Source organism: Coffea arabica, chromosome 6c (genome assembly GCF_036785885.1).
Source record: "Coffea arabica cultivar ET-39 chromosome 6c, Coffea Arabica ET-39 HiFi, whole genome shotgun sequence".
NCBI lineage: Eukaryota > Viridiplantae > Streptophyta > Magnoliopsida > Gentianales > Rubiaceae > Coffea > Coffea arabica.
Genome location: NC_092320.1, coordinates 2390059 through 2408509, shown reverse-complemented (window position 1 = coordinate 2408509; position 18451 = coordinate 2390059). Strand labels below are relative to the sequence as shown.

The window sequence follows — 18451 nt, the reverse complement described above, 5'->3', positions numbered from 1 at the left end:
TGGATGGGGTACACAGTAGTGTATATGAATATTTTGCAGAAAAGGTAATAAATAATGAAGTGTGTACATAGACAGATAGAGAGATATCTGCCTATCTTTCTTGCCACAGCAATTTGTTTTTCTGGATCTCGACCCTTTGCTAGCTATTTTGTCGAGTAGTTCTTCCCGTGTTCCCCTTTACATCAGGAGGAGGAGGAGGAGGAGGAGGAGGAAAAGGTTAAAAAAAATAAAATAAAATTATGAGCTTCGACTTTTCATTCCATTTCTTTTCTCCTACAAATTTGCATGAAAAAGAAAAAGGGCAAAAAAAAGGAAGGGAGGTTGGATTAGTACTAACACAGAAAGTTGAAGGGAACAAGAAAAGGGACCGTAGGAAGCACAAAAGAAAAGAGGGATGATTGGGAAGTTGAATTTTCAGAACCACCAGCAGCATTGTCATCATCATCTTCATCATAATACACACCGACTACTACTAATAAAAGGGCAATAGCACTCTGACTACTAAAGGGCCAAAAAAAAAAAAGGGGAAACCAAAGAAAAGCAATCACAAAGAAAGATAGAGAGAAAAGAAATCCAAAAGTCATCCCTCTTTACAAAGTCGCGGGTTGGGTTTGTGCTTTGTAACGAGGGAGGACATTGGATCCATTACTATCATCCACTTCAATTTGCTGGAACGAGCAGAGCCATCATCATTCATTTCATTTCATTTCATCTTCTTCCTCAGCTTGCTCCAATTTTCAAAGTCTTAAAATCAGCAAATGCCTTTGTTAACATATTAATTCTGTTTACTACTCGTGAGAGACCCAAGCCAGGATATTGCAGGATTGCAAAAGAAAAAAGAGGGGAAAAAAAAAAACCTTGCTACTTCGTACTGATACAAGTAGTAGTAGGAAATCAATGGGCGCTCGTTGCTCCAAAATATCCTTCTGCTGGTGGCATTCCCACCTCAAGCCTTCCGTCCTCCAATCCTCCTCCGATCTCGGTTGGTGTACCTTTTCTTCTTCTTTTTTTAAGGGTTTTTTTAAAAAAAAAAAAAAAAAAATTCAACCTGTTCTTGTATCATAAGCATTTTAGTTGATTTTAACGATAATACCAATGTCGGTGTTGCTGTGGCAATATTGTTGCAGAGAATGGGGAGAAGAATGACAAAAATGCATTGCCCAGCTTCACTGAATACACCTTTGAGGAGTTAAAAGCAGCAACCAATGGCTTCTCCCCCGAAAACATTGTGTCGGAGCACGGAGAGAAAGCTCCCAACGTGGTTTACAGAGGCAGGCTCCACCACACCGGTCGCTGGATTGCCGTCAAACGCTTCAACAAGTCCGCCTGGCCCGATTCTCGCCAGTTCATGGTTACTTTTCACTACCGTTTCCTCCTCATCAACCATTTCCGCTTTTGCGGCTTCTTTTTTTGCACTTTTTTGCATATAAAGCATTTATTTTTTTCTAACTGTGAGTCGAATAGCCTTCCCACTTTTCTGATTTAATTTGGACTCAATTGCAACTTTTTCTTCTTCCTTTTTTGGCTTTCTTGATCGATTGGTTGTCGTAGGATGAGGCCAGGACAGTGGGGAATTTGAGGAGCGAGAGATTAGCGAATCTTATAGGGTGCTGCTGCGAGTCGGAGGAGAGATTGCTGGTGGCGGAGTTTATGCCCAATGAAACGCTCGCCAAGCATTTATTTCACTGTGAGTTTTTTTTTTCCGCTCTTGTTTATGTAGTTTCTAAATGCTTAGGTGGTGTGGACGAAATGCTTACATGTTTATCAATTATTTTCAAGAATGCAAACCGTTATTGCTCAATCCATGTCTTGAAAAGTCTTTGGTTTGACTCTAGCACAGAAGGTTAAAGCCGGTATTCATCAAGATTATGTACGGTTTGCAGATTTTACATGCTGAATTCTAATTACTGGAGTTGCCTCTAATCCTAGCCACCCTCTCTAGTACACTTTATTAGGGCAGAAGCACGTTAACTTAAAAACTAGAGTCACACATCATGTAAACTTTTATATTCGTTCTAATTTGAAAAATTCAAATGTGTAATTGAAATCATTGAGATTGATCGCATCACCAAAAACCCTTCCTTTATGGCTATCATTGCAATTCTGATCTTAGTTATGGGCTGTATGGACTAGGGGAAAACCAGCCCATGAAATGGGCAATGAGGCTGAGGGTGGCATTGTACTTGGCACAAGCTTTGGAGTACTGTAGTAGCAAGGGAAGGGCATTGTACCATGATCTTAATGCTTACAGAGTCCTATTTGATCAGGTGAAGTATATCTGACCTCAATATCCCTCGTCTTTCATGTTTTGGATGCACTATGGCTGCCATTCTAAATACGCTTTCTTCTGTGCAACATGACGGCTCAATATGACCCTGCAGGATGGTAATCCTAGGCTTTCTTGCTTTGGCTTGATGAAGAATAGTAGAGATGGCAAAAGTTACAGCACAAATTTGGCTTTCACTCCTCCGGAATACTTAAGGACAGGTTGAATGCATTCTAAACTAATTCTTCTTGTAGTATAATGATCTTCTTCAAAAATTTACCGTGCACTGTGCACCCAATTTGTGCATGAGATGGATAACATGTCCTAATATTTGCAGGAAGAGTGACACCAGAAAGTGTAGTTTACAGCTTTGGAACCATGTTGCTTGATCTTTTGAGTGGCAAACATATTCCACCCAGCCATGTAAGCTAACTGTGTAAAGGGTTGAATTTTAAGGTTTCGTGTGCACCCTATATTATTGAGAAACATTGTGTGTCAGTTGCATGCAACTATTCCTTGTGATTGGTGGAGAATGCTGCAGAATTCAAGAATTATCTGTTAATTTGGATGGAAATCTGATATTTGAGGTACTATGTGATTGCCATCTCACAGGCACTTGATCTCATTCGGGGGAAGAATTTCCTGATGCTGATGGATTCTTGTTTAGAGGGTCATTTTTCTAATGATGATGGAACTGAACTGGTGAGGTTAGCCACCCGATGTTTACAATATGAAGCTCGTGAGAGGCCTAATGCAAAGTCACTTGTTACTGCTCTTTTGTCCCTTCAAAAAGATTCAGAGGTATCCACAGATGATACACATTACCTCTGCCTAGAGTATATGCAAATTCTCAGAAATCTGCTAATTCCATTTCATCATGTTTCATTAAATGGAAAAAAAAGCTATGTCCAATTTAACTTTGATATTGCCCTGAGACATTCATTGTTTAGGTGGAGGCTAGTGTCTTTTCACTTGGCAGAGTGGAAGATTATTTTCTTATGGGGTTTTACGAGAAAGTGTTTCTGACCTTTGTTCACCAGGTTCCTTCTTATGTTCTGATGGGCATATCTCATGGTTCTGCAAGCCCAGTGGAACCATTGCTGTTGACACCTATGGGTGAAGCTTGCTTGAGAATGGATCTCACTGCCATACATGAAATGTTGGAAAAGGCTGGATATAAGGATGATGAAGGAATTGCAAATGAGGTGAGTTATATTCGTTCAAAGTTTCATATATTTTTCGGTGGCATAATTCTCGTTTCATAGCTAATTGGGACTGTATAAGTGGTATGCTTATTCCAAGGTTTTTCTGGTCCCTGATAAATTAGCTTCTACTATAAATTCTAGTCATTCTTTTTTCCTGTTTACTTTGTTATTACTCTTAACAATTAAAACACAACCATTATAACTCTGTTCATTTGTGGATAAGATATGTTTTAAGGAAATTGAATGCGCTGTGGGCATGTGCATTACAAGCTTTTTTCCACGTTTTCTTTCAAAATTAAGAAACAGAACAACTTAATTGCCTAAGGACACATTGGCACCCCTCCCCTTCAAGGATTGCAGAAAATCATTTTTACATTGTAAAGTTCGTAAAATACAACAATATCTTGAAGCTCTCAAACAGTGTAGTTTGATCTTTCTGCATTTGAAGTTACACTGCTGTTCTGTGTTGTGCTTGCATATCTTAAATCAGCAACAACGGTTTGATATTGTTTGAGCACTTGGTCCTTGCAGCTTTCTTTCCAGATGTGGACAAATCAAATGCAGGAAACTTTGAATTCTAAGAAGCAAGGAGATGCAGCTTTTCGAGCAAAGGATTTCACCACTGCCATTGATTGTTATACACAGGTATGATCACTTTTTTGCCGTCTCTCTATCTTAGGCACTGGCTCGAGGATTACACAATCTTCTAGCAGTGGCAGGCTCAGAAGTTTGAACTTGTTTAGGAGTATTAATTTGCCAAGAGTACACGCTAGTAAAATTAACCATTTCCATGAGATAAAACTTGTTGATATGGCTAAATTTGGTTTAGTACCGGAATTAATGGCAGACATGAGGAATGCTTAAAAGGCAATATGAAAATTGATTTCATGTGCTGCCCTTTAGGGAGTTGAACCTGGATTTTGGTGATTTTGAGGGAAACCTAACGTGTTAAATAGCTAAAAGGTTCTCCAAAATGTGTGCTTTTCCTATTACTGGGAAAGAAAGCCTTGAGTAAGACTTGGTCATGATGCAGTTCGTTGATGGTGGAACCATGGTGTCACCCACTGTATATGCCAGACGCTGCTTAGCCTATCTGATGAGTGAAATGGCACAAGAAGCTCTGGGGGATGCTATGCAAGCTCATGTAGTATCGCCCGAATGGCCCACTGCCTTCTACCTTCAAGCAGCCGTCCTGTTCACCCTAGGGATGGACAATGATGCTCAAGAATCACTTAAAGAAGCCACAAAGTTTGAAGCAAAAAGGAACAAGAATTAGATGTGTAAACGTTTGCTATATTGGTTGTCAAAAATTCTTAAAATTTCTTGTATGTATTATTGCCCAGTTCCTTTTGCATCTCAAGCGGGTATCAGGGGAGGAAAAAAAAATTTTAAAAATAAAAAAAAATATGGAGAGAAAAAAAATCTGTTGGTGGTTTTTAAGTATTGTTTGTTTATTCCTGAGAATTACTCCTGCAATTTTGTAAATGCATTGATTATTACTTTTGACACGTATCACCAAGACTCCTTGAGAGTTTGCGCCTCCCGTGAAATGTTAAAATTGATGTGGAAGGCTACCATTCGTTTTGTTGCATTACATTTACGGCATATTTGAACGGTTATGTAGTGGTAAAAGAGTAAAAAAAAAAAAAAAGAAGAGTACCAAAACTTTTCACTAAATTTTTATTGTATCATCACCTATTGCACATTCCTGATAACAGAATAAGACACTTAATTCATAAGTGTATCCACTAAGATTTGACAGAAATCCTTTTTTTTTTTTGAGAAAAAATATTCATACATTGCTACCCTCAGTATACGAAAAATTGAAGGCTAGCCATATTAGGAGTACTAAAAAAAATATAGGAAGATTAAATAGAATTAGAAAACCTGCACATTACATATTCGACAAATTGTTTGGTGGTTTATTTGGGACTATTATGTGTTTTACCTAGGGATAAAATCAAGTCAAATCAAGTTCGAGTACTCTCATAATTGAGTTCGAACTTGATAATTAAATATATTGCTTGAGTTGAAACTTGAGTAAGTTAGTTATACTGTGTTCGAACTCGACTTGAAATAATATATTCTAGGCTCGAGCCTAGTTTGTTGCTGGAGATCGAGCTAATACTCGAGCTTGTCAAAGAATTTACTACCGAAGGAATAATTTAATTATTTTTAAAATATTAATTAAATATTATAGCGAGTACTTGATAGATCTCGACGATCTTTCGACTACGTAATATCCTTACTCAAATTTAACTCGAAGACTCAACCGAATAACTCGAATTCGACTTTAATCGAGCTCGAGTTAACCAGCTGACGGAGTTCCTCGCGAGTTCGAATCAAACTGCTGGATTGACTTGCAACCCTACTTTTACTACTGGCGCCTGCAGAAAGAGGTTTTCCATAGATTGAATTGTGATTGTTACGAAAAGGTTAACCTATCCGTACAAGATCCAGAAATTTCATAACAAACGCCCCTCCTTAGAGGCCGACGTCCTCGACGGCCTGGTAATTTTGGGACTCCCCCTTCAAGGAGGCAGAGCCTCTGCGAGATTCGAACCTGGGATGTTGGGTTCGTTGCCTGACTCTAATACCACTGTTACGAAAAGATTAACCTATCCGTACAAGATCCAAAAATTCCATAACAGTGATCGGCGCTCAGCCTATCGATCGAGCTTCAAAGACTTCCGTAGACGTGGCTCGCATAGTACCGTTGATCAGGAGCGGCGCAAACAGCTTCTTGGTCTTCAACATATTTTGGGAAAATCACTAAATTAGTCCCTTTTATATTGCATATATAGCATTTACACCCCTTACTTTCAAAATCATGCAAACTGATCCCTTACAAAAATGAAACAGACTACTACTTTTATATTAAGATCTTAGTCCGTTTATTGGTTAAAAATAATAGTTTTAGAGGTAAAATAGGCATCACACTATATTTTTATTAAAAAACAAGCAATGAAATAAGCATCACGCCCCTTTCTCTAGTTTTATGTGTTCTTTTCTTACTTCCTTTTTTTTTTTTTTTTCAATTTATATGTGTCTTTTAATATTTGACATATCTTTGCTTATTATTTAACTCGTAACTTTAGTCCTCATTTTCCACTTTTACCTAGAATATTATTTCTTCCCTTTTCTTTAACACTTCTCTTGATACTATATAGGGTTTTTGGTCAAAATCATCCAAATTTTTTATTGCTTTGTTCAAATATAAGAAATAAACCTTCTTTCTGATTGCTAATGCTAGTATTGATACTGATAGATGTTATGCATTTGGGTAAAATGGGTATGCTATGCCTTTGTTATCCTTGAAATTACATCACATGATAGGCTTGTAATATTTCCCCAACCAAAAAAAAAAAAGAGGGCTGAATTGGTTCGAGACTAAAAAATAGTGCACCTTTAATATGGTGGGACGAATTTTGATCGTATTAAAAGTGAAGGACAAAAAGGCGTAACAAGTGTGGGCTAATTGTGTGAGTTTCCCTATTTGTAATTTCGTATGACCGCTTGACCCGAAATTTGCCCTAGATCCCTCTTGACTTTGCGAATTGTTTGTTTGGCCATACTTGAAGCTTTGTTGTGTGTCAGGGCTCATCTTTCCCAGTTCTTAGGTTATTTCCAGTCTTCGTTTAGTTGCCGTTTTCTGTATTATTTGGATATTTCCATCAGATCTAATGGCGGCCAACAAGCCCTCCTCCGCACTGGAGAAAGAACAGGTCCATTTCATAACCATTGATTATAGTATCTGCTTGGATTTCTTGGCCTCTCTTATTTTATCGTCATTTTCGCTTGATAGTTGATAATAATATTTGTTTTGAATGATTTTTTTTCTCAGATTTTTGGGATGGCGGAGAAAGAGATGGAGTACAGAGTCGAGTTATTCAACAAGTAAGCTCACAAATAACTCTACCACAAGTCTACCATGTCATACTGTAACCGCCTTATTGTTATTGCTTAAATTTTCTTTAATTGCTCACATTTTACTTTTGAGCTTTGTTCTGCTATACTTATTATTCTGTTTGGTATTGTTATCATTATTATTTTTTCTTTCTGTAATTTCATACTGCTATAATTGCTTCTTAGCTATATGTATATCTTTTGTCTGGAGCTCCTAATTTTTATATAAAAGTAAGTGAAACCTGGAGATGATCTGGGATTCTGTTGTTAATTGTTGTTGCTTCTCGTTAATGTGTAGCTTTTCTTGATTCTGTTCCCTCATCGTTCAATTGTTTGTTTCAGGCTTACTCAAACCTGTTTTAGCAAGTGTGTCGAGAACAGGTATTGTTATTTCGTATTTTCCTACTTTTGAGTTTCAAAAATGGAGGATGTTTATCCCCCAGCCACTATAAAACCCGCAAATCATGTTGTACGTAGGATATATAGTAACCAGGAATTATGCCTGTTGAAATCTAAGTTAACATGTTTTCAGGTACAAGGAACCCGAGTTGAACATGGGTGAAAACAGTTGCATTGATCGTTGTGTTTCGAAATATTGGCAGGTGAATACCACATTTTCGTATGCAACCTTTGCACAGTTAAGAGCAGTCTGAAAATTTTGGATTTACCTACAGATAATTATGAGTCGGGAGTGAAGATTTTGAATTGCTTGGGGATATTCTAGAGTTGTGTTCATGCCATGAGAACTTCAGTCTAGTAGCTTGGTCAGTTTTTTTGAATGAACTTACTGTGGGAGAGGAGGCTGAGCAAGATATCAGCTTTGGTTTGTCTGTGGCTGGTCCCCCATTCTTAAGTTTTTAAGCCTGTACATCGAAAAGTTACTGGGTTGGGTAGCTGAAAAATTGAGAAAAAACAGCTACTTGAGAAAAGATACTTAAGATTGTATTTCAAAGCTTCTAGAATTGCCATCTCAAGAAGGTTCTCTCAGCAAACGCGTTACTTAGAACTAAGAAGTGACAGAGTTTAAAACTTATTAGTTAGCAGTGGAAGCTAACCCTTCCTATGTTCATTAGAATGGGAAGAAAATCGTTTTTGTAATTGGTCAAATCATATTCTTATCTTTTTCGTTCTTTATGCAGGTGACTAATCTAGTTGGGCAATTGCTCGGTAACAATCAAGGTCCAATGTGAAGGAACCTTTTTTGCCTCAAATGAGAACTCATGGCAGAGCAAAGCTAGGCGTTTGCCATTTTCGCATTTTTGGATATCATCATATTTTTATGACTCTGATTCCATAAGGGATGCCAATTTTTTGGCGCCAAAGGAGATTATTTTTAATTTTCGTTTGTATGAGAACAAAAGAATTGTAAGACTAGAGTTGTTGGTATTTGAGAAACGAATGATGTCGAAAAGGGCTGCATGCATATTTTGTTTGCCAAAGGGAAAAAAAAAAATTTGATTGAGCAGTTTCCTATGTGATGAACAAGTCAACTGTTTACATGCTGGAATGCGTTCTGGTATTATGTGCCCTTAGGTGCACTGTGCCAGGTTGAGGTAGTTTCTCTTCTGGCAATGGAGGCTCATTGTACGGAAAAGCATAACAGATGTTCTGGGCACATTTTCTGCTTTCTGCCCGTCTCTTACAAAACGTTAATACTTCTCAAATGGCTACGTGCAATCTAATAACCCCTTGTCCGAAAAAGGGTCTCCATGACGGGATCCTCAAAACGTTAATACTATCTATTTCTATTATTTAGTCCCAGGACTTAAAGTGAAAATCCAAAAAGGAAGAGAGAAGAAGTATAAGGCAGTTAAATAGCTTTTTTTTTTTTATGTGTCACGTCAGCAGATATAATAAATGAAATTATGTAGTTTTGTATTGAATAGGAAAGTAAATACAAAATATTAGACAGAGGATTCCATTAGTGCATGCATTGGGTCTTTGCCGATCGAGTGCCAGCAAAAAAAAAAAAAAAAATTAAAGCAAAACACAAACAATATGTATTAAGATTATTAACAGGGGCTTAGTAAAACTTCAGGAAATCCTAAAACTGCCCTCAAATCTCGTTGGAGCCACATTCAAATTGCCCCCCATCTGCAGAAACTCTCTCTTTATCCAAAGATTTACGAATGGACGTTAAAATGAAAGAGCCAAGATAAGACAAAAGCAAACACCATGCAAGCAAGGATGAAATTTAGGAAACGGCCGTCAAGACAAGTTGGTCGAGTTTCTTCTGCGGCAGATTCCCCTGGCTCTGATGCTGCATTTGTGGCCACAGAGTTGGTGTCATTGCTCTGTTGCCTCGACTCCACATCACTTGCGCCAACGACATTCCGAGCAATCGAATTACATATTTCACAGATCCTGTGGCAAAATATTAAAACCAGTCAAAGGTTTTCAACTGCAAAGCCGAAAGCAAAAGCTACCATATTATTGTTACACGGTAAAAGAGACTGGGAGATGATAAACACCACGACCATGGTGTAGATTCAGGGAAGTGGCACTGCACAAGAACGCAGTTATGGAACTAGGAAGGGTGTTGTCATGAAAGAATTATCAAAAAATAACAAACAACAGACTACTGACCCTTGACTAGTCCTACATGTAAAAATCCACCCTCCGGGTGACCGAAAGAGGCAACCGAGTGTGGTAAAAAAAAATTATACGTTCGGAAGGGACAGCAACTACCATTAAGTTTTCTGCAAGATAAAAGAAACGAACGAAGGCATGAAGATAAAATTTTGGACTTTTGATGACGAATCGGGAAAATCAAAGGCAAAATACATGCAAGCTAATTTCATTAAAGACGGAATCAGAGGAGATTGTCGGTGTAAATAAAAATCCGACCAATAGGTGCCACCTGCTTTGCTTATTTTTTCTTTCCCTCTCTTTATTCTGTATGAACTTTAGCCAACTTTTCCTTCCACTAACTACACATTATGGCATCTCCATCCTCCTAAAAACAAACCAACCTTCTACGCTACACCTAAGAAACTTGTCTTTCTGACGAATAAAGTGCCGACTACCGAGTAAAAAGCTTCAGACGCTAAATAAAGCTAACAATAGGAACTCAAGCTCCTGATGCATCAAATTGGTACAAGTCATAGAGCTCCGATGACCAAGAAACAAGGGATGTGACAGCAAGCAAAAGAAAATGCTCAGATTAACCGAAACACTTTAAAGAAACAAATAAATTAACCACATCCTTCAAACTTCAGGAGACTATGCATGACGCACAAAATCACCGAATAACCCCTAGGGAAAAATGAAGAAGAAGAAGGGGAAATTAAAAAACCACAGAATCACTCACTTATTTCCTTTGATCTTGAACCAAGTCTCAGCACAATGCTTATGTGCAGCAGCCAAATCATCCTTACAAGAACAGCCCAATTCAATTGGAATCCCAGAATCGGTGCCGCTACTACTTTCCAAACTGAGATGACAAATCCTGCAATCTCTTTCTTGCATTCGCAAATTTAACTTAGTAACCGTCTCAAGAACCCTACTTTCTATATCCACCGAGCAGTCGGACTCAGCTACAGATGACACTCTCCGGGACTCCATCGCCTCCATAATAATCTGGTCATCATCATGAGACCCATCCCCGTCAGCGACTGAGTAAAATTGTGAAGAAGAAGACCCCTCTTCAGCATCAGAGAAACAAATGCTGCTGTCATCATCGCTGCTTGAGTCACCACCGCCATAGCCGAATTCTAAATCCACGTGAGGCATCTGGACAATAGTCGCCGTCACAATACACAATTGCAAATTACCCAGAAACAGATACTACCACTCTCTAATACGAGGGCCAGTGAGAAGAAGCATTAATAATAATGCCTTCGAAATTGAGGCTTTTGGAAGGCCTTTCAACGTGCAATGCCCATGTTAGGACTTTGGTTGATGAATCGATAGTGTATATATACACACACACACACCCACAGAGAGACGTATAGAAACGGAGGGTGACGGATTAGGTGACCTCTTTCCACTTCCCTTTCATGTTATTTACCTGAAAATCATTGAGAGAGAGAGGGAATGAATATGAGTGCGTGGGTGTTTGTGTAGGTGCGGGTTTAAGAATTCTGAGAAGCGCCAAGGAAATCTCTCAGAAAAATAGAATAAAGGGTTTAAGGAGAAAAAAGCAGTACGGGAATCTGACCGATAAAAGGAAGACTCAAGTCTAGCGCTTTTCTTTTCTTTTCTTTTCTTTATTTCCATCATTTTTTTTTTGGATTTTCTGTGTGCGTTTGCTCGCCCTGTACATTGATGTGCAATAAAGGACGATACCATGATTCATGACCCCTTCCATTTCCAAGTTCTTAACCAAAGTACTTTTGGCCCTTAGTTTCGGCTTTTGAGTGCCTTAATTCAGTTTCGGAGGCAGAGGCGATGATCGAGACGGAGTGAGGTAGCGGAAACATTTTGGTACCAGAAAACTAGTTTGGAATGTTTGGGGATTCTTTGAGCAATCAATAATGGCCGTTAACAAGAATTTAATTGGTGATAAGATTGGGGATGCCGTTTCTTGGTGATTGGGATGGTGATAAGGAGTTTTAACTTGAGTGTATTGATGAGTGCTAGGTGAGTATTAGTGATAACACCACCCTCAATTCAAAAGAGAAAAAAAAAAGTATTAGTGATAACATGTCAAGCGCTGCAGCGCGCTCCCACGTATCCTATACTCCTATTGCTGTATTCATTTGGGACAAACACGTGTATTTTGTCAGAAATTGCTCCTTCCCTCCAAGTAAAAGAGTTTCCGAGTGTCATTTTAAGAGGACTTGACCTGATAAGAAGTCTTCAACCCGCTGCGATTGTTCTTTCCCTCGTCCGCTGAAGTCCTGTGATGGCTCAAAGATTATTGACCAAGCGAGAAAAAGGAAATAGCTAGAAGTTTTCTTCTTTTTTTTGCCCTTGTTCCCGGTTATTTACGCAAGAAAATGCTGCCTTGTTCTAAAATCCTGCGGTCACATATGAAATTTTGAATTTGGAATGCAAGACTTGCGCTCAGGGAAGGATTTAAGGCTTCTTTGGAAGGTCGATTTTCACCAAAAAATTTCTACGTTTTCGTGAACATATTTTTCAATCATCTTTTTACCTTATATATATATATTAAATCACTATAGTACATATTGTATAAAAACTTCAAAAAATTGTAATCTAAACAAGTCCTAAGTTTCCCTCACGTGGCTAACTCGCCAGCTACATGGCTATGTGATAATTTTGCGAACTCGTTCTTGTGCTCGACGCTACGCAAGTAACACACCAGTTATTGTAATTTGTAAAAATGCCATACATCATCAACCCACCACAAGTCTGGTGGAATAGGAGGTCAAGAGTTCAAAGTTTATCTCCTTTCAAAATTGTTACTTAACGTGATTTCTCTTAAATTCATATGAGTGCTCAATGCACCCGTATGATCCAATAGTGGTTTAGTTTTCGATCAAATTTTCGTGACCCTGTTGGATCACCTCTCTTGTATAGGTTAGAGTAGGATTAGAAGTTAAAATAAGTGTAGATGATGATAATAGACTAAAAAAAACAAAACCAAGCGAGCCGGTGGTCTACAATCTAGGATTCAAGACCGGTACAGTGAAGAGAGGACTAGTACTATCGGAGTTTGAAATGGTTGGATTCTATTATTGTACTTTTTATATAATATTATTTGATGTACAATTACATTAGTTATTATATTCATAATAAAAGTAGTATATACAAATAAAACATTTAATATATATTAAATAGAACATTATGATGTATTCATATAATAGAAATTTGTACATAACGTATTTGTACAATGACAAGACAAAATCGCACGCACAAATACAACAATTATACCGAGTACATGTCCGACGCAGTGCATGGCAATCCCAATCCAGGCAACAACGAGCATTGACCGTATCCGATGTTGGCCCACCTCCGGTCACCCATAAAAGTGCCGTCAACTGACGACTGACGTTGCACCATACGCAATGGGAGGTGGTACAGGTAAGGACCTTTGCGTGAACATCTTAAAAGCCATCCATCCATGCATGGGTCCCACGACCCCACCCACTCTGCCGTCTCTTCTCTACTGAAAAAATTAACATTACGTATTGTTTCCACTTTCCCAGAAAAATAATGTGCAGAGATGCATGCAGGGCCGTTTGGAAGCCCGGGACAGGTGGTGCGTTCTTGAGAAAAAATGACTCTTTGAATACTAGTACTAGTATTTCAATATTAATGAGTTGTGTAGGATGGATGGAAGACAAATGACCTGATTTGGGTCCACTGGTTCATGATGTCATGCAACTGAACTTTGCATCATCAGTTGCAAACTTATCAATTTCTTTGGATCAACAGTGCGGCTCATGAGCAAACTCAATGTGCCAGCTTCCTGAATTTTAGACGCTGAAGCTATAGCATATGAGGGACAAAATACAAGAATTCCTTTCCAAAATTTATTCAGACTTGGTATGGAGAGAAGCTTGGTTGGCTAACTACACAACCTCTCCGCATCAAATCTCCAGCACTGATGCATGTGAAACACCACCTAAAAGCTTCACTCCCACGTTGAGAGTGAGATCAAAGGTTCAAGCAACAAAGGAATCCCGAAGCAATAGGACAAATATGCCAACAATTTTCTCACATCGAATGGAAGCACTTCGGTGATACGACACTCTAGAAAGATCAGTACAGACGGATATATAATCTCCTGCCACATATTCTGCTTGACGCATTCATTGATCTCAATTTAAATATTTATTAATTTTCTGGGTTCTGAGGAGTGTCACGAGGCCACTTAAACCTTCAAGCAAACTGGGATGGCTATCCCCTGAACATCAGCTCTAGCCGTTGGAGGTTCACCCGAGTGAATAGAGTTGGTTTGTGGCTGCAATCTTGCTCTAGCTAACCAGTCAGCACTTCTACCGTCTTCTCTCCAGACATGCTGGAGTCTTCACGTCCAATCCTTGCTCGGAAATTCTTTGATTTGCTTCACTGAATTGAAATGTGGAGATGTAATTTCCACTTCCTCTATAAAGTGCCAAGCTCGCTTTAGAATCCATCTCCCAAATGACACTTCTGTTCCCCTGGTCCCATGCTAACTTTAATCCCTTAAAAATGCCCCTCAATTCAGCAGTATCGTTGCTTGCAAATCCCAGGTTCGCTCAGAACCCTCCTTTCCGTCGCCCCCCATTTGTCTTATGTTAGCCCACCTGCACCCGCTGTACCAGGAGCTCCATGACCTTAATCCACTGCTCTGGTGGAGGATGCCTCTCGATGAAGCCTGCAGTTTCAAGTTCTTGCCTCTGCCTTAGAGATAAGGCGACGCTTGCCTTCTCTGCCTGTTCTACAAGAACTTCAGGAGGAGAAAGCAGATGATCATCACCTTCACATACAAAACCAGTCCTGGCCCTCCATGCAAAATACACAATCTGCTGGAGAAGTACTTGCCATTACCTCGACCTCAATTTATTTTGATACTGCTACTAAAAACGATTGAAGTTTTTACCGCTATGGTATAGTTTCCTGCCTAAGCCAGAAAGACTACAATGAATAAAAGAGAGGGGAAAAAATCTGTTAATGACCAAAGTGCTACAGTTGGGTGGTTTGTCAAACAAGAAACCACCAGCTCTACAGGATACAAGGGAAACCTATCAACACCATCAGGAATTCAAGCATCATTGCAAAAAATGGAAACTCATGCTCCTAGATAAACTTAAGAACATGTTTAGCACCACCAGCTTCAGATTTCCCATATATTGAGGGCCTTCTCATTGATGTTGGATGCTACATGTTTGAACTTTAGATTGAGATGACAAAATTGAGAAGAAAAATACAAGTATCCAGAATAGTGTTAGAAGCATCCGTGCTTGCTGTGATTTTGAAGAAGATAGCCACAAAAAGTGACTCCAAACTGATCCTCTTTGTCTAGGGTTGCACGTGCACAGGGCAACTCAGGTGGGAGAAAAGAAAAACAACAATCAACTAAATGAAGCTCAAACCTACAGGGGAAAAAAAAGGGAGCATGAAAATTACCATAAAGGAACAAAGAAGGAATATAAAATCAGAGTTAGCATACTTGTCTTTACATGGTGAAACTCTTCTGGACAAGTAAGATTATTAGCCTGTGCTTCAGAGAAGGAAACATTAAATTATAGGAAAATAAAACTGCTCCACGTTCTCAAATTGTAACTACACCAGGTGTCAGGAAAAGAATAGGAAATACGAAAGCAAACAGGAGCTAAAAAGAGACAAAGGAGGCACTTTTTCACCATATCTTTCATCACATACCACCCAGGCAAAGAATAACACATTAGGCAAAGAAGCCAATCCTTAGAATCAGTGGCACTACATCAGAAAAAAGCTTTCTCCAGTATCATGAATAACGTTGCTAATCAGTACATCATCTTCTCTTCCGACTCAAACAAGTCACATGCAGACCACTTCCTCTGGGTGCTTCTTTAAGGGGCAGTTCTTATTCATGAGATTAATCTTATGAGTTTTTCTGCAGGCTTATTTCAACCACATTCTAGCTCCTTTTATTCTTCAAATTCCATTGAAGATTGTCATGCAGTCAGCAAATCAAATTCGACCTCCAACATTACCATCTATCAGCTGAGTCCTCCTGCTTCACGGGCTTGTCACAGGTTCAGTCATCATGCCCATTAATCTGCATTTCCGATCTTCCAAACTGTCATACATTCTACTCCCTTCAGGAGCTCTGATTTGCAAGTGAGATCTACTAGACATTACGCTATTAGCTGCATTTTCCACACTGTTATTTTTTAACCCACTTTTGCACCACGCAACATTACTGATATCAGCAGCTAATGTGGCTAATTCGTGGCTTGGGAAGGATGGAGGCTCTGCATAGTCAACAAATTCAGGCCCTAAAAATGAGGTCCTGGATTCCGCTGTACCAGAACTTGCAAAGCAACAGTGGCCACATTGATGAGGGATCAGTTGATCACCATAAGCTGCTTGAAACAATTTGCTCATCCCACTATCAGATTTTAATACTGGATCCAGTGTTCCTTCAAAGTGAGCCAGCCTTGCACTTGGCAATGAGGTTTCGAAGACTTCCAAGGAACTATAAACACTAAAAGCACTAATCCGAGCCACAGGCCGGAACAAGGAAGGAGGGTCTCCTGCTTCAGAACTGCATTGATAGTCAGTTTGAGTACTAATCTCATGCTGCTCATCATCCATCTTTTCCTTAGAGCTAACATCCTTACCGTCCAAGGACTTTGATGAGTTGACATCTCCACATGATAGAGTCTCGTTGGATGATGCTTTAGATTTTTCGGCACTAGCATCTTCCATCACCTGGCTGGAATCAAATTTAAACTTGTCAGATTCCATGCAACGGCGCCTCAGGGTAGAATTCCAGTGATTCTTAATTGCATTGTCAGTTCTTCCCGGCAAAAGCCGTGCAATGGATGCCCATTTGTTGCCATGGATAGCATGGGCCTGTAGAATAATGCTATCCTCTTCATCTGCCACAATTGATGGTTTTATCAACCTCATCATCCTCTAGGAAAAGGATAAAAGATTGCAGCTCTTATCTAGGAAGAAAGACAGTTGAGAAGGATGCACAAACTGTTCTACTTAGTACTAGCACGAATAGGAGTATAAGTCCATATACAGACATGGGGACAGGCAACGCTTAGGATCTAAGGAAATCCAGTACACATTTTCAAGTCAAAGAATGAACAAATTAGTAGCAATAACAGGATTGACTGAACATATACGGAACTCATGGAAGATGAATAATGCACCAACATTTGAACCTATACAAGCAGCCGCTTAGAAGAGGAAAACGAACATGGCATCCAACAGTTCAAAGAATCGTCTTACGCCCAGAACTATAAGGGAAGCAAATTAAAGCACCTGTAAGTACTTATTCTCAGACTGTAACGTATAACGAGCTAATTAAGCCCAGAAATTGAATTATATCCAAGACCACAGATTGAGAGGAAAAAAAAAAACAAAAGAACAAAATGAAGAAACATACAAAACCACAATTGGAGGCAGACTTCTGTTGTAACGTTCCTGCGGTCAAATGTACGAAAACTGAGAACTCTAATAGTAGTAGAAAGAAGTGGAATTGGAAAACTTACCGGTGAAAGGTTTGCGCTTAACGGCTGGGTCCAGCTGATTACACCAGCGAAGGCGACAAGACTTGCCCGATCTACCGGGAATTCCACGGGCAATGAGGCTCCAATTCCTCGCCCCAAAATTGCTCACAAGTCGACCCAATATCGCGTCCTCTTCTTGCGACCACGGTCCTTTGACTCGGTCCAGTGACTTCTTACTGTTAGCTTGGCTGCTTCTACTACTTCCGCCGGCACCGCCGCTTCCACTGCCATCCGCAATCAGCACCACGCCATCCTCCCCGTCGTCGGAGCCTCGCTTTTCCGACGTGATGACATTGGCGCTGCCGTCATTAGCGGTTACAACTTGCATCTCGGTGTATATTTCTTTATCCAAGTTTTCCCCAAAAGAGAAGTACCAATTTTATTGAGTTAAATTGAAAGCACGAACACGTCGTCAGCGGCGAGCTGCAGACCGCCACCCAACTGCGTTTGCAGGAATGTTTTACAGTAGGCGTGAACAAAAGTGCGGGCAAAACTTTTCAAGCGGCCTCGTGGTTTCCGTTTTTACTTTTCACCGGTACTGTAAATCTTTAGTCACCTTTTTTTTCTTCTTTTTGGGGTTTTCCGATGGTAAGAGTTCAAACAGAGAAAAGGAAGAGGTTTAGAGTCCAACATAGGCTTCACAGCCCCCTGACTAATACGCCTATAAGTATCGCTGGGTTTGAGGACAATCTTTAATCACCATCGTGTCGGTGTCTTGCATAAAATAAGACAATTGTACAGCTGCTCCTTTTTTTCTCCGAGACGGGCCACTTTTTTTACGCCAAAAAAAAAAATAAAAATAGAGTGTGTATTTAATATAAGAATTGTGATGATGGATGATTTTTGCAAAAGTATTTATAAATAATTTATGATTTTAAAGATATATTTTGACTTGTGATTAAAATCGAACTTATCTAAATTTTTTATTAAAAAAAGAAAAAGCTGTGATTTCA

General features: G+C 39.3%; 4 protein-coding genes across 5 annotated transcripts; 2 read left to right on the top strand and 2 right to left on the bottom strand.

The window, feature by feature from the left end:
* Positions 1 to 747: 747 nt before the first annotated feature.
* Positions 748 to 4983, top strand: LOC113691460 (serine/threonine-protein kinase BSK5). Its single transcript, XM_027209601.2, has 10 exons — positions 748 to 982; positions 1128 to 1351; positions 1552 to 1687; positions 2134 to 2267; positions 2382 to 2487; positions 2604 to 2689; positions 2879 to 3067; positions 3307 to 3471; positions 4003 to 4116; positions 4505 to 4983. The coding sequence occupies exons 1-10, from the start codon at positions 898 to 900 to the stop codon at positions 4745 to 4747; spliced, it is 1482 nt and encodes a 493-aa protein (XP_027065402.2). The 5' UTR covers positions 748 to 897; the 3' UTR covers positions 4748 to 4983.
* A 2011-nt stretch (positions 4984 to 6994) lies between these two features.
* LOC113692057 (mitochondrial import inner membrane translocase subunit TIM10-like) lies at positions 6995 to 8850 on the top strand. The gene is made up of 5 exons (XM_027210397.2): positions 6995 to 7196; positions 7316 to 7368; positions 7720 to 7758; positions 7910 to 7979; positions 8517 to 8850. The coding sequence occupies exons 1-5, from the start codon at positions 7155 to 7157 to the stop codon at positions 8565 to 8567; spliced, it is 255 nt and encodes an 84-aa protein (XP_027066198.1). The 5' UTR covers positions 6995 to 7154; the 3' UTR covers positions 8568 to 8850.
* A 378-nt stretch (positions 8851 to 9228) lies between these two features.
* Positions 9229 to 11972, bottom strand: LOC113692556 (uncharacterized). 2 transcript variants are annotated; one of them, XM_072051927.1, is made up of 3 exons: positions 11537 to 11972; positions 10688 to 11386; positions 9229 to 9741 (listed from the first exon to the last, which is right to left on the bottom strand). In XM_072051927.1, the coding sequence occupies exons 2-3, from the start codon at positions 11107 to 11109 to the stop codon at positions 9501 to 9503; spliced, it is 663 nt and encodes a 220-aa protein (XP_071908028.1). In that variant the 5' UTR covers positions 11110 to 11386; positions 11537 to 11972; the 3' UTR covers positions 9229 to 9500. The 2 variants fall into 2 exon arrangements, with proteins under 2 accessions (XP_071908028.1, XP_027066777.1); XM_027210976.2 differs by having other exon boundaries at positions 10688 to 11972.
* Positions 11973 to 15367: 3395 nt separating this feature from the next.
* Positions 15368 to 18160, bottom strand: LOC113691752 (transcription factor MYB1-like). Its single transcript, XM_027210050.2, has 2 exons — positions 17481 to 18160; positions 15368 to 16856 (listed from the first exon to the last, which is right to left on the bottom strand). The coding sequence occupies exons 1-2, from the start codon at positions 17824 to 17826 to the stop codon at positions 15991 to 15993; spliced, it is 1212 nt and encodes a 403-aa protein (XP_027065851.1). The 5' UTR covers positions 17827 to 18160; the 3' UTR covers positions 15368 to 15990.
* Between the last annotated feature and the right edge of the window lie 291 nt (positions 18161 to 18451).

Bases quoted from the DNA above. Each gene is read 5' to 3' on its own strand.
- LOC113691460 (XM_027209601.2), top strand. From the start codon at position 898: ATGGGCGCTCGTTGCTCCAAAATATCCTTCTGCTGGTGGCATTCCCAC. The intron at 1,688-2,133 runs GTGAGTTTTTTT...TGTATGGACTAG, and splicing joins CGCCAAGCATTTATTTCACT to GGGAAAACCAGCCCATGAAA. The intron at 4,117-4,504 runs GTATGATCACTT...GTCATGATGCAG, and splicing joins CCATTGATTGTTATACACAG to TTCGTTGATGGTGGAACCAT.
- LOC113692057 (XM_027210397.2), top strand. From the start codon at position 7,155: ATGGCGGCCAACAAGCCCTCCTCCGCACTGGAGAAAGAACAG. The intron at 7,369-7,719 runs GTAAGCTCACAA...TGTTTGTTTCAG, and splicing joins AGAGTCGAGTTATTCAACAA to GCTTACTCAAACCTGTTTTA. The intron at 7,980-8,516 runs GTGAATACCACA...TTCTTTATGCAG, and splicing joins GTGTTTCGAAATATTGGCAG to GTGACTAATCTAGTTGGGCA.
- LOC113692556 (XM_027210976.2), bottom strand. From the start codon at position 11,109: ATGCCTCACGTGGATTTAGAATTCGGCTATGGCGGTGGTGACTCAAGC. The intron at 9,742-10,687 runs GTGAGTGATTCT...ATTTTGCCACAG, and splicing joins TTCAAGATCAAAGGAAATAA to GATCTGTGAAATATGTAATT.
- LOC113691752 (XM_027210050.2), bottom strand. From the start codon at position 17,826: ATGCAAGTTGTAACCGCTAATGACGGCAGCGCCAATGTCATCACGTCG. The intron at 16,857-17,480 runs GTAAGTTTTCCA...CAATTGTGGCAG, and splicing joins TAAGCGCAAACCTTTCACCG to ATGAAGAGGATAGCATTATT.